We start from the raw sequence: 13,509 nt of genomic DNA on the forward strand, positions 1-13,509 counted from the left end.
TATTAATATATTAATTTAATATTAAAATTTTGCAGCACTATAAACTACGAAGACTCATCAATTTTTCCAAGTACTTGGGAGGTTCTTAGCAAACACAACCCTTAACTGGTGGCTGCTCCTCTGTTCTTTGAGAATTTATATCTTTTGCCAAAAGAAAATATGAGTTTTGTATAAATGATCAAATTCAAGTAATGTTGATTTCACAGTTTTACAATAATAATGGGTGCATATTAGACAGTTGTTACTAAATTTTGTTGTTTTAAAGCAATTAAACTTAGTATGTGGAAGTCAAAGAAAAAGAAATAGTAATCACACATCATGGTTTATTGTCTATAATTATAGAAGTTGTCAATAAAAGTTAAAAACAAAATATAAGACAAAAAAATTAAAAAATGCTAACAAAATGCTAACTGTCTATTTATGTAAAAAAGAAAAGTATTCTTCATTTCCAAATGAAATAAACCTATTAAAATCCAAACAACAAGCTGGAGAGATGGCTTAGTAGCTAACACTTACCTGGAAAGGCTAAAGATCCGGTTTAATTCCCCAGTAGCCATGTAAAACAAGATGCACAAAGTGGCAAATGCACCTGGAGTTTGTTTATAGCAGCTGGAGGCCCTGATGTATTCATTCTCTGTCTGTTTGTCTCTAAATGCTTGCAAATTAATAAAAAAAAAAAAATTTCTAAAAGCCTAACAAGAACAGGACATGTTGGTGTTTACCTATAACCCCAGAAATTGGGAGGAAGAGGTACATGCAATAGCCTCAACAACAAAAACACAAGGGGGAAAAAAAACAACTTTTTGCGAGTGATCAAGGCCAGATGCACAACATGGCATATGCGTCTGGTGCTCAGATTTAGCAGCTGAAGGCCCTGATGAACACACACACACACACACACACACACACACACACACACACTCACTCCCTCTCTCTCTCTCTCTCTCTCTCTCTCTCTCTCCCTCCCTCCCTCCCTCCCTCCCTCCCTCCCTTTCTTTCTCTCTCTCCCTCCCTCCCTCTATCTCTCTCATACAAATAAAATTAATTTATTAAAAAGAAATCTTATTTTGACACATCGAGTGAACTGAAAGCTGGCTGGCCATGTGATTGATTGTACAATGTTACAGTGCAGCAAGAAGGACCTGAGCAGAAGTTACTATCATGCTTCTTGCACTTCTAGCCTCCAGAGGAATATGGTGGCTCATACCTGTAATCCCAGTACTCAATTAGCTGTAGCAAAAGGATCTGGAGTTCAAGGTAAGCCTGGCTACATGTTGTAAGTTATTACAGTATGATGATTAAAGTAATCCAAGCCAGGCATGGTCGCAAACACCTTTAATCCCAGCCCTCGGGAGGCAGAGATAGGAGGATCGAGAGTTCAAGTCCACCCTGAGACTACATAGTTAATTCCAGGTCAGCATGACCTAGAGTGAGACTGTACCTCAAGAAAGAGAGAGAGGGAAGGAGGGAGGGGGAGAGAGGAAAGGAATCCATTCATGTACCCAATATAATATGTCACTTATAGATTCATATGCCATAAAAAGTATTTTTAAAAACTTTTATTATATGTCAAATTTTCACTAACAGTTATGATGACAGAGGTAGGAGGGATTTTCATGCCCACTAGACATAAAGTTCATTGTTACGATGCAGGTACCAAAAGTGGATCTGCGGGCTGGAAAGATGGCTTAGCGGAGTTAAGTGCATGCCTGAGAAGGCTAAGGACCCCGGTTCAATTCTCCAGGTCCCAAGTCAGCCAGATGCACAAGGCGGCACATGCATCTGGAGTTCATTTGCAGTGCCTAGAGGCCCTGCCATGCCCATTTCACTCTCTCTCCCTACTTCTCTATCTCTAATAAATAAAATTTAAAAAATCTTTGAAAAAAATAGTAGACCTCCACTTAGCTACAATCAATACAACTACAAATCATATATGTTCTGAATCTAGCTTGAAAAAGGTGAGCTTTCTTGTCTCCCTAACTTCAAGCACTCACCTATGTACTTTATTGTTGGTCTAGATTCTAAAGAATGAGATGACTCTCAAATGAACTAAATTACAAAATCATATCCCAATTTTAAAAAGCCCCTAAAAAGGTAGAATATTCATGAATAGTTTGTGCACACCTTTAATCCTAGGAATACGTAGGAGGATCACTGTGAGTTTGAGGCCAACCTGAAGCTAGAGTGATTTCTAAGCAAACTGGACTACAATGAGGCACTATGTTTAAAAAATAAATGACAGGCTGGAGAGATGGCTTAGCGGTTAAGCCCTTGCCTGTGACGCCTAAAGACGCCAGTTCGAAGCTCGAAACCCCAGAACCCACATTAGCGAGATGTGCAAGGGGGTGCATGTATCTGGAGTTCGTTTGCAGTGGCTGGAAGCCCTGGCGCAGCCATTCTCTCTCTCTCTTTCTCTGTCTGTTGCTCTCAAATAAATAAATAAATAAATAAAACATGCCTTTAATCCCAGCACTGGGAGGCACAGGTAGAAGGATCGCTGTGAGTTCGAGGCCACCCTGAGACTCCATAGTGAATTCCAGGTCAGCCTGGACTAGAGTGAGACCCTACCTCGAAAACCAAAATCAATAAATAAATGAAATGAAGGAATTAAGTGACAGAATGACTAGTAGCCAGCTATGGCAGTACAACGACAGACACAGACAGACAGAAACACACACATATATGGCAAGAGTGGTAGCAGAACTGACTTCTCAGTATACAGAGACCACAACAAAAGAGCAACTAGAACAACTGCATACCAAACCAAAGGAGACGTAACAGGGAATTATGTCCAAACAAGGTATGGATAGTTGGTGTGTTCTGGGACTGTAAAAACTGGCTTTAAAAGAAACCAAGTGTCCAACTGACAGTTGAAAACTATTGTGGGCGATACTGCTCAGTAGTAGAATGCTTGTCTAGCATATACACAAGTCCCACAAATTCTATCCCAGCATTGCAAACAACAAAACCACTGTAGCTTGGTATGGTGGCACGCGCCTAAAATCCTGCACAATCCTCTCTCTTCAAGAGGCTGAGGCAGGAGGATCAAGAATTTGAGGATAATAGATTGATATTGTATATATGTAAGTACAGTGATTGTTATGGGGAGGTAATATGATGGAGAATGGAATTTCAAAGGAGAAAGTGTGGGGGGAGGGAGGGAATTAACACAGGATTTTTTTATAATCATGGAAAATGCTAATAGAAATTAAAAAAAACAGCTTAAAAAAAAAAGAATTTGAGGATAGCTTCAGTTACATACTACACTTTCAGGCAAGCCTCAGTCAGACAGTAAGAGCCAGTCTCAAAAAGGAAGTAACATGGCTGGAGATATGGCTTAGTGGTTAAGGCACTTGCCTGCAAACCCAGGTGTATGTTGGCCAGATGCACAATGTAGCGCATGAGTCTGGAGTTGGTTTACTGTGGCTAAAAGCAGCCTTAGCGCACCCATCCTCTCTCTATTTGCCACTTTCTATCAAATAAATAAAATAACAAAAATTAGTGTTTTTGTACCATGTGTACAAGTTAGGCTATAGAAGAAATTCACCACATAAATGCAAGGGTCCTAGAAAGAGGCTACTCTATAATTCTCTTTACCTACCAACCCATCAAAAATAATTCCAAGCCAGGCATGTTGGCACATGCTTTTAATCTGAGCACTTGGGAGGGAGAAATAGGATAGCAATGAGTTCAAGGCCACCCTGAGACAACATAGTGATTTCCATGTCATCCTGGGCTACAATGAGACTCTACTTGAAACTCGCACACCCCCAAAAAAACATGGTGCCACACATCTTTAATAAGAGGCTGAGGTAGAAGGACTGTTGTGAGTAGAGACTATCCGAGACTACAGAGTGCATTCCAGGTTAGCTTGGGGTAGAGAGAGACTCTAACTCAAAAAACGTAGTCAACTGCCACCAACAAAAAAAAAATACATAAAGCCTACCTTGATCGACTCCGATCCTTATTTCGATCTGAGCTCCTTTCACGATCCCGGTCTCGATCTCTTTCTCGATCACGATCTCGGTCTCTCTCCTTTGTTCGGTCACGGTCCCTATCCCGTTCTCGTTCCCGCTCCCGTTCTTTTTCCTTTTCTCGTTCACGTTCTCTTTCCCTTTCTCGTTCCCGTTCTCGCCTTTCTCGTTCCCTTTCACGCTCCCTCTCTCTTTCTCTCCGTTCTTTCTCAATTTCCTGTCTTTCTTTTTCCTTTTTGCCTTTCTCTTCTTCCAGTTTCTAGAAACCAACAAAAGTACTTTTAGAGTTAATTCTGTAGTTCTAGTATTCAAGACTTTCCCCGACGCAATGCCCAATATTGGCAACAATAAAACATTAAACCACTGATACTTTAGTATTATATGCTAGTGGCCTTATTTGTCTTATTATACTGAAGCAATCACAAGACTACATTTCGTGCAAAACCATATACTCTACACAAGTCAGGAATCTCCAATCTTGGATGCTGGGAGATTGTGTTTAACATAACTATCATCTAAAATAACCATGAGATATATGGTGATTCATAGTGACTTCTAGAAAGACAATCACTTAACTGAAACTTAATTCTGTCCATGATGAACAACTGTAAATCAGGGGGACCACTGTATTTATTATCATCTGGACATTTAACTAGATGACGGACTTAAAGTGTAGATGGAGGAGAGTTAAGTTAGCATAACACAACAATCTTCTGCCCTGTTTACCCACCCTCCAAAATAAGCAGAAGCTGAATTCAGCCAAGATCTGTTTTCTTAATTATTGCAATACTTACTCCCACCATTACAAGATTGATAACCCAGTAAATACAGAAAATCACTCACTTCAAACAAAAAAAAAACATAATTGCAGTATTTTCAACTAAAATGGTTAAAAGCAAAATACCTATGCCCATTATGCCTGTAAGACAATAAAAATATATTTACAATGATAAATCCATCCTTGCAAGGAACGATTGTTTATAAACTTACAGATGTTGTGCTAGGACATGGATCGCCAACACTGGATTAACCTTGCCTACAAGCTATGTTTCTGGGAGGAAGAGCAAGTACATGGTTCACAAATAAACCAAATAACAGTCAGAGCAAGATTGTACCCTGAAAGATTACGAGTGTGCCACAAGGGTTTTACACAAACTAAAATGAGGAGGATAAAAGAAAAAAGACCCAGACAAGTAAAACAAAACAACATTAATCCCTCTGGTTCCGTGTTTAGTTTCACTGAAATGAAAATTAAAACTGCAATAGTAAATTGTGCAATTTTTCTTTTCTCAGTCATGTAAAGCATTTAAAACAACTTGAAAAAGCAGTCTTACCTGTTCAATACTTTTTCTCTTGCTCATGGACCAGAGGACTGATAGAGGATTATTAAAGAGAAGCTAATGTATGAGTCATCAATATATTCAGCTACTGTGCCAAGCTTAAACAGAGTAGAGGCAGAGCCAATACTGAATACATTGAAATTATAAAGGGAAAAGATATGTAGAAAGATAGAAAATGAAAGCTCTTGAAGAGGCAAAAATCTCATGTCTGAAACAATCTTCACAATTCAGAATTTGTACTGTATCATGAAGCTAAGCTACATAAACTTACCTCAATGTCATACACTTAAGAAATTTATTCTTTTCTGAGATTATATATACTTACAGATTACTTTGGTTGTTCCAAATTTAATTTTTTACAAGTCCTCAATTTTGTATTCATATTCATTCAGTGTGCTATACTTTTTCAAATAAAAATAATTTTTTTCATAACTCATTTGGAACGTTTAGTTGTTCTAAGTAAACCAAATTGAGTAAGTCTAGTCCATATTAAGTAGTTTCCCAATTTATATATATATATGCTATACATATGTGTATTTATGAAAGCAGATGTACATATAGAATATATGTACTTTTTTTTTTTAAAAGAATTCAGACTGAAAAAAGAATGAGGTAATTCTCAAAAAAAAATGTGAGAAAGTAATGAAGAGAACAGGAAGGATTTAAGAAAATCATAAATCTTACCTTATTCTCTCTTCAGACTCATCCGTGCTGTAAATGGACGCCCCCTGCCACGCTGATACCCTGACAGTCTGTGGTTATTTAATAAACTCGTAACAAAACATGCAAAGGTTCACTGAGCTCAATTTTTATTACTGAGGTTTAATGTATTCCCTTGGCAACACCACCCAATAAGAACTGTGCCTTATTTGCAATTTATTTTTATTTATAAAACATATTATGAAAGTTCAGAACATTCTCCTTAGTAAAGCAATACTAAGGCACTGTAATGCCTAAAATTCTGAAGAAAATATCTTTGAGTTAAATTTTTAAAAGCATGGTTTCTATGTAATTTACCAACGACATGACAGGGTTTCACAAATAAAAACAAAAAGGGGGTAAACCACACACACAACTATGTATTATTTTTAAGCTTACTCAGCTCTAAATTTGAGTTTTGAACCTAAGCATAAGTATTCCTCTACAATGACTTCCACAGACCACAATTCTCAAAATTCTAGGTGTGTTACATTTGTGCTTTTGTGCACACTCAATTCCTGTGTGAGCTATGGCTGGGCATCTGGACAGCAACTGTTCCACAGCACTGATTCATCAGCATTAAGTATCAACTTGGATTTGAAAGCAACAAGAAAAAAATAAAAGCTTCAATAAGGAGAAATAAACACTTAACATTTTACTGAGTTAAGTTATCTCTCACTCTATGAGTCAGAACCAGAACATTTATTAACTCAAATATCAAAATACATTTCATGCAGGGTGCGTTTAACCATTTGTAAACATCCCCCTTCAACACCAGCAAACATTCACAAATGCACTACTGTCACTGAGAGAAGCTTCAAATAGGCAAAACTCGTGAGTGGGTTTTACTACACACGTATATTCATTAACAAGCCAGTTACCCCTTTGCATATTTTTCTGAGGGGGCATCCATAAATATAATAAAAAACAGAAGCTCATACTTACATCCTATTCCTTGTTACTTTCCAAGCTGAGAGTTTCATCTTGCATTAGTCACCATATGATCTCTATCATAATGGTGGGGGTCAATGAATAGATTAGCTTTATGGGAATTTACAGTTCTTCCATGCATCTATAATTTGGTAAGTCTGGTAATCACTGACTGATTTTTTTAAAATCTCCCCCACTCAACTTAAATCTATACAAAGATATAGCTTAAATTTTAATCTTGGTTATAAAGAAAAAGTTTTCTTAAGATTAAGCTAAATAACTGCCCACAAGAAAAGAATCTATATGTATGGTATCCTACGTTGCCCCCTTGAATCTATAGTTTAAATCTGATTTTAATGTTTATGTTGAAATCTAAAAATTAACTTTTGTTCATATAAAAGTGAGATGACTGGAGAATAGTCAGTGACTGAAAAATTAAGTAATAACCATTTTTAATATGGTTCTATTCTTGTTTCTTTGTTTCAACCTAAGTATCAATTAAACCTATAAAAAAAAGCATTTATAATCATATTCTAAGGTAAGGTTGATTTTCTTGTCTGCTTTGGATTCTGTAAAAAGTCTAGATTGGTACCAAGTGAAAAAACAAGAATACTACCTTGTGTGTGTCTCTGAATTTGCTGATCTCTCGGGATATTAAGTCTCTTTTGTCTTCTTCCATTTCTATAGCATTTATATCCTCCTAAAAAAAAAGGGAAAAGTAATGAGTGTAGTCAATGTACATCAATATAAAAAGATAAAGGTTAAATATGTTTTTACTACAAAAGACAGACTAAATAAAAAGAATACTGACTTACAAGTAAAAATCAAACAAAAGAGCTAAATTAAAAATTAAAAATGATGGAGAATGGAATTTCAAAGGGGAAAGTGGGGGGGAGGGAGGGAATTACCATGGGATTTTTTTTTATAATCATGGAAAATGCTAATAAAAATTTTTAAAAAAATATACAACTACAAATCTGGCACTTAGTGAAAGACAGATACTGTCTCACCTATATCATTTACACGAACCTTAGTGATGAGTGGATAAGGGATCAGTGGAGCCACTGGAAATCTACGGAAAATCTATGGAAAAACCCACAAATATTTGTTAAAAATAGTTCACATTACTCTGTAATTCAATTAACTGCACATTTACATAGTACTTATGATATTTTTGTGATTTCAAATTATCTGACAGTAAAAATAATTTCTTTCTCTTTACAAGTCCCTCTTACCACAAACTTTATCTTCTTTCTGTAATACCTCAAAATGGAACTGGGGTGCGGGAACTCATAGTAACAAGTGCTTTCTATCAATCTTCTAAGTTAAATAAACAATCATACTGGTAAATTTTACCTAAAATTCCTGCAAAAAAAAAGTGTTTCTTTAAGGCAGGCATGGTGACGACTGAGACTACTACATATAGAATTCCAGGTCAGCCTGGGCTAGCACAAGACCCTACCTCAAAAAAAAAAAAAAAAAGAAAAAAGAAAGAAAGAAAAGAAAAGAAAAAAAGAAAGAAAGAAAGAAAAATGACCAGGCATAGTGACACACACTTTTAATCCCAAAACTCAGGAGGCTGAGGTAGGCGAACTACTGTGAGTTCAAGGCCAACCTGAGACTACAGAGTGAATTCTAGGTCATCCTTGTCTAGACTCATACCCTACCTTAAAAAAACCAAAACCAAACAAAAAAGTATTTGTTTAACCTCTCCTCCCAACCAATATCAATAATAACTAAGTTGTTTTTTTTTTTATTTTCACAATAATTCTATAGGCCACAATTACATCAAATCTACCTATTCTACCTATTACCATTCCCAATAGAGTTAACATATAACTAGACAGGCATTTAGGATCAAATGAAGAACAAACAATGTTGCCTGTGGTGGCCCATGCCTTTAAAAACAGCATTCCCGCCGGGCGTGGTGGCGCATGCCTTTAATCCCAGCACTCGGGAGACAGAGGTAGGATTGCCATGAGCTCAAGGCCACCCTGAGATGGCAGAGTTAATTCCAGGTTAGCGTGGACCAGAGTGAGACCCTATGGGGGGGGGGAGGGAAGCAATCCCATCCATGCCTTTAATCCCAACAAGAAGAAAAACATAGGAGGATTACTGAGTCAAACTAGGATTAAGTTCCAGGTCAGCATGGGCTAGAGAGAGAACTTACCTGGAAAAAAATATATAAGTAAACAAATAATGAAGTAACAAAAACTTACTTGGCCAAAACGTAAAAAAAAATAAATAAATAAATAAAAAATAAAAAAAACGCTGAAGATGGCCAAAAATGGACTCATACTAGAAATAATAAAAACCTTGTAATACAATAACTAATACAAACATTTTACAGTATTTTTTGCGGCATTTCCTTTCTTTTTTTTTTTTTGTTTTTGTTTTTGAGGCACCATCTCACTTTTGCCTATGCTGTCTTCCAATGCAGGCTGAGGCTGATTCTCTTATTTCACCATCCCAAGTACTAGGATTAAAGGCATGTGGCACCACACAGGCTTTTTAGTGCTTTTTCAAAACATATAAAATCCCTGAAAAAAATTTTTTTAAATATTTTATCTGAGAGAGAGAAAAAGAGAAAGAAACAGATAATGAGAGAAAGAACGAACTCCAGATACACGTACCACCTGGTACAATGGGCTTATGTGGGTCCTAGGGAATAGAACCCGGCTCTATTGGTTTTGCACGTAAATACCTTAAACGCTAAGCCATCTCTCCAGCCCAAATCCCTAAACTTTAAAAAAATAAGTATTCAATAATGTTTTCAACTCTACCATTTTTGTGGAATAAAAGAACCAAATATTTTTCAAATATATATATGTATGTATGCATATGTATATATAAATAAATTATATATCCTAGTTATTCCATTCAGAGGGGCCTCTGAAATTAAAATGTAATCAATCACAAGAATGTCACTTAGAAGAAGGTGTAGGGGATAGAGAGATGACATAGCAGTTAAAGGCACTAGTCTGCACAGCCCAAGGACCCAGGTTCAATACCCCAGTAACCATGTAAACTACATAAACACAGGTTGCGCATACACCTGGAGTTCATTTGCAGTGGCTGGAGGCCCTGTCATGTCTGTTATCTCTCCCTATCTGCCTCTCTCTCTCCTTCTCTCAAGTAATAAAACATTTAAAAATAAATTTAAAGAAACTGCAGAAATGACTACACTGGGCTGGAGATATGATGGTTTAGCAGTTAAGGCACTTGCCTCTGAAGCCTAAGAACCCAAGTTCAATTTCACAAAACGCAAGCCAGATGCACAAGGTGGCATGTGTCTAAAGTGGCTGGAGGCCATGGTGCACCCATTCTACCTGCTTCTTTCTCTCTCCCTCCCTCTCTCTCCAATAAATAAATAAATAAAAATTTTATTTCAGAGCAACAAACAGACAAAGAGGCAGAGAGAATGGGTGCACAAGGGCTTACAGCCACTGTAAACATACTCCAGATGCACATGCCAACTTATGCATCTGGCTTATGTGGGTCCTGGGGAATCAAGCCTCGAACCAGGGTCCTTAAGCTTCACAGGCAAGTGCTTAGCCACTAAGCCATGTCTCCAGCAAAATAATTTTTTGGGGAGGGGGGCCAAGCATGGTGCACGCCTTTAACCCCAGCACCCAGGAGGCAGGGGTAGGAGTATCACCATGAGTTCAAGGCCACCCTAAAACATCATAGTGAGTACCAGGTCAGCCTGAGCTGGAGAAAGACCCTACCTGGGGGAGGGGGGGATTTTTTTTTTTTTTTTTTTTAAAGAAATGACTGCATTGTCAGAACACATACGTCCTCCTTCTTTTCCTTCTTCTTCTTCCTGGGGTGAGAGTCAGACTCCTGTGAGGGGGCATTTAACTCGCTGGAGTATTCACGTATCAGAACTTCAATGGCCCCTTTAATCATCTGATCTCTTCTCTTTGTCTCTTCATCTAAGGCTTCTTCATCATCAGGAGTGACAGTTTCTGGTCTAGTATTCTTAAAAACCAAGACAAAAAAAACCACTCTAAAATAAATCTGAATTTATTATTAAAAACATCTCCACAATTTTGTTAAATGCAGATTTTACTGATAATAGCTACCCATGTCGAACAAGCAAAAGTATGAACAGAATAAACAAAAAATAAAACCTACTAATGATATATGACAGAACACCAACATTGGAAACGTTGGACTACATGAAGGCTTCCCTCCCCTTGTGCTTCTACAATTACTTACGACACAGGAAAAACCACTTAGGACAATTATATACTTAAATTGGGCATGATGGTGCATGCTTTTAATCCCAGCACTCACAGGGTGAGGTAGTAGGATCATTGTGATCTCCAAACCAGCCTGAGACTACATAGTGAATTCCAGGTCAGCCTGGGTCAGAGACCCTACCTAGATCATCCTTCTGACATGCACAAGAAACATCATTAAACCTGAGACTACATAGTGAATTCTATGTCAGCCTGGGTTAGAGTGAAACCCTACCTCAAAAAACCAAAAACAACAACAACAAAAAAAAATCATGGTTAAGGCACTTGCCTAAGAAGCCTAAGGAACCAGATTCAATTCCCCAGTACCCATATAACCAAGATGCATAATGTAGCACATGAATCTGGAGTTCATTTGCAATGGCAAACAAAACAGCTCATTAGAAGCAGAAGCAAAAGGATGACAAATTCTATGCAAACCTAGTTCACACAGTGAGCTTTAAAAAAAATGCTGGAGTCTAGAGAGGTAATACTTGCTTACAAAGCCTGACAGCCTGGATTCAATTCCCAAGTACCATATAAAACTAGATGCACATATGCCTGGAGTTCATTTGCAGCTAACTGGCAAGAGGCCCTGTTACACCCATTCTTTCTCCTTGTAATTTTTTTTCTTTAATCCTGTGTCTAGGAAGAAAGGAATGCTGTCTTCTAAGGCACTTCAAGGACCAAGGTTTGATTTCTCAGTACCACATAAAGCCAGATGCACAAGGTGACACATGTCAGACAGTTCATTAGCAATGACTATAGGCCTTGGCAGACTTATTCTCTCTTGTTCCTCCACTATCTGCCTATCTAATAAATAAATAAAACATATTTACAAGGCCGGGCCGTGTTGGTGCACACCATTAATCCCAGAACTCAGGAGGCAAAGGTAGAAGGACTGCCGTAAGTTGTAGGCCACCCCAAGAATACATAGTAAATTCCAGGTCAGCCTGAGCTAGCATGAGATCCTACCACAGAAACAAATAAAAATTAAAAAAAAAAAAAATGCATGGTGGCTCAAATCCTTTAATCCTAGCACTCAGGAAGCAGGCAGAGATAGGAGGATCAGCATCAGTTTCTGGCAACACTAAGACCACATAATGAATTCCATGGTCAGCCTGGGCTAGAGTGAAACCCTACCTTGAAAAGCCAAATAAAAAGTTTATAAAATGAAAGGAAAGTTTCTGGTATCAATAGCAACAAGATTTATTTGTATCACCAATTATGGAATATTGGCACCCAGAAAATCCCACAAATACATAATTCAGTCTTAAGAAGATGAGTAAGATTTTTTTTTGTTTTGTTTTGGGTTTCGGTTTTCCAAGATAAGGTCTCACTCTAGCTCAGGCTGACCTGGAATTCACTATGTAGTCTCAGGGTGGCCTCAAACTCGTGGAGATCCTTCTACCTCTGCCTCCTGAGAGCAGGGATTAAAGGCATGCGCCACCACACACGGCCACAAGTAAGACTTTTTTTTTTTTTTCTTGCTTATTTTACTCATTTGATACAGAGAGAAGAGAATGGGTGTGATGGAACCTTCAGCTGCTGCACACAAACTCCAGATGCATGTGCCACCTTGTGCAACTGGCCCCTTGTGGGCCCTGAATAATCAAACCTGTGTTCTTTGGCTTCACAGGCAAGAAGCTTAACCGCTAAGTCATCCCTGCAGCCCACAAGTAAGATTTTTAAATGTGTTACTTTAACATGAGTAAACATCCACATTGTGTAATTTAACTTTTTGAAGTCTACATACAAAACAATCTTTGTCTTGAAAGAGACAGCATATTTGCTCACAAGAAGCACACTCAGCTGGGTTGGATTGCTAGCCACATGTAGCATTTTCCTGTTGTGAGGTTTAGGCAAGAGGATCAGGAGTTTAAGGTCAACCTCAGCTACATGTGGAGGCAATAGGAGGTAGTCAAGAACAAAAACTATTCACTCTCATAATAATAATAAGTAAGACTTATTTTCTCTCATTTTAGATTATGTGTACCTCTAACAGATACGGCAACTAATATTGTGCTGGTTGAAACTTTATACTTACTTCCAAAGCTGCCTTAATGAATTAGCTCTGATTGGAATAGTCTGTAACAGTGTTTTCTCTGGCAAGTTAACCTTGTCCAGCCTCCCTTACTACCTTCATCCCAACCTGGAACAAGCAAACCAACAGTCATCCACCCACTATGGGTAGATAAAACACTTAAAACAACTACAGACTGTAATATATACTCCTGAGTACAACGATGATGATCCTGTGACTGACTCCTCATGTGAGATTCATTATAATGGAAAATATTTACTTCTGAGTAGCAGAGCTGTCTT

The 13,509-nt window shown here is 37.8% G+C and overlaps 1 protein-coding gene across 7 annotated transcripts in view; it reads right to left on the bottom strand.

The window, feature by feature from the left end:
* Nucleotides 1-13,509, bottom strand: part of Rbm25 (RNA binding motif protein 25) — a 56,915-nt gene that overhangs the window by 16,819 nt on the left and 26,587 nt on the right. For all 7 annotated transcript variants that reach the window (XM_045154197.1, XM_045154204.1, XM_045154200.1 and 4 more), the window contains 4 exons: nt 10,739-10,924; nt 7,973-8,026; nt 7,560-7,643; nt 3,947-4,233 (listed from right to left, as the gene is read on the bottom strand). In XM_045154197.1, the coding sequence (XP_045010132.1) occupies nt 3,947-4,233; nt 7,560-7,643; nt 7,973-8,026; nt 10,739-10,924 (611 nt within the window). The remainder of the gene's footprint in view (nt 1-3,946; nt 4,234-7,559; nt 7,644-7,972; nt 8,027-10,738; nt 10,925-13,509) is intronic.

This window comes from Jaculus jaculus, chromosome 7 (assembly GCF_020740685.1).
Source record: "Jaculus jaculus isolate mJacJac1 chromosome 7, mJacJac1.mat.Y.cur, whole genome shotgun sequence".
Taxonomy (NCBI): domain Eukaryota; kingdom Metazoa; phylum Chordata; class Mammalia; order Rodentia; family Dipodidae; genus Jaculus; species Jaculus jaculus.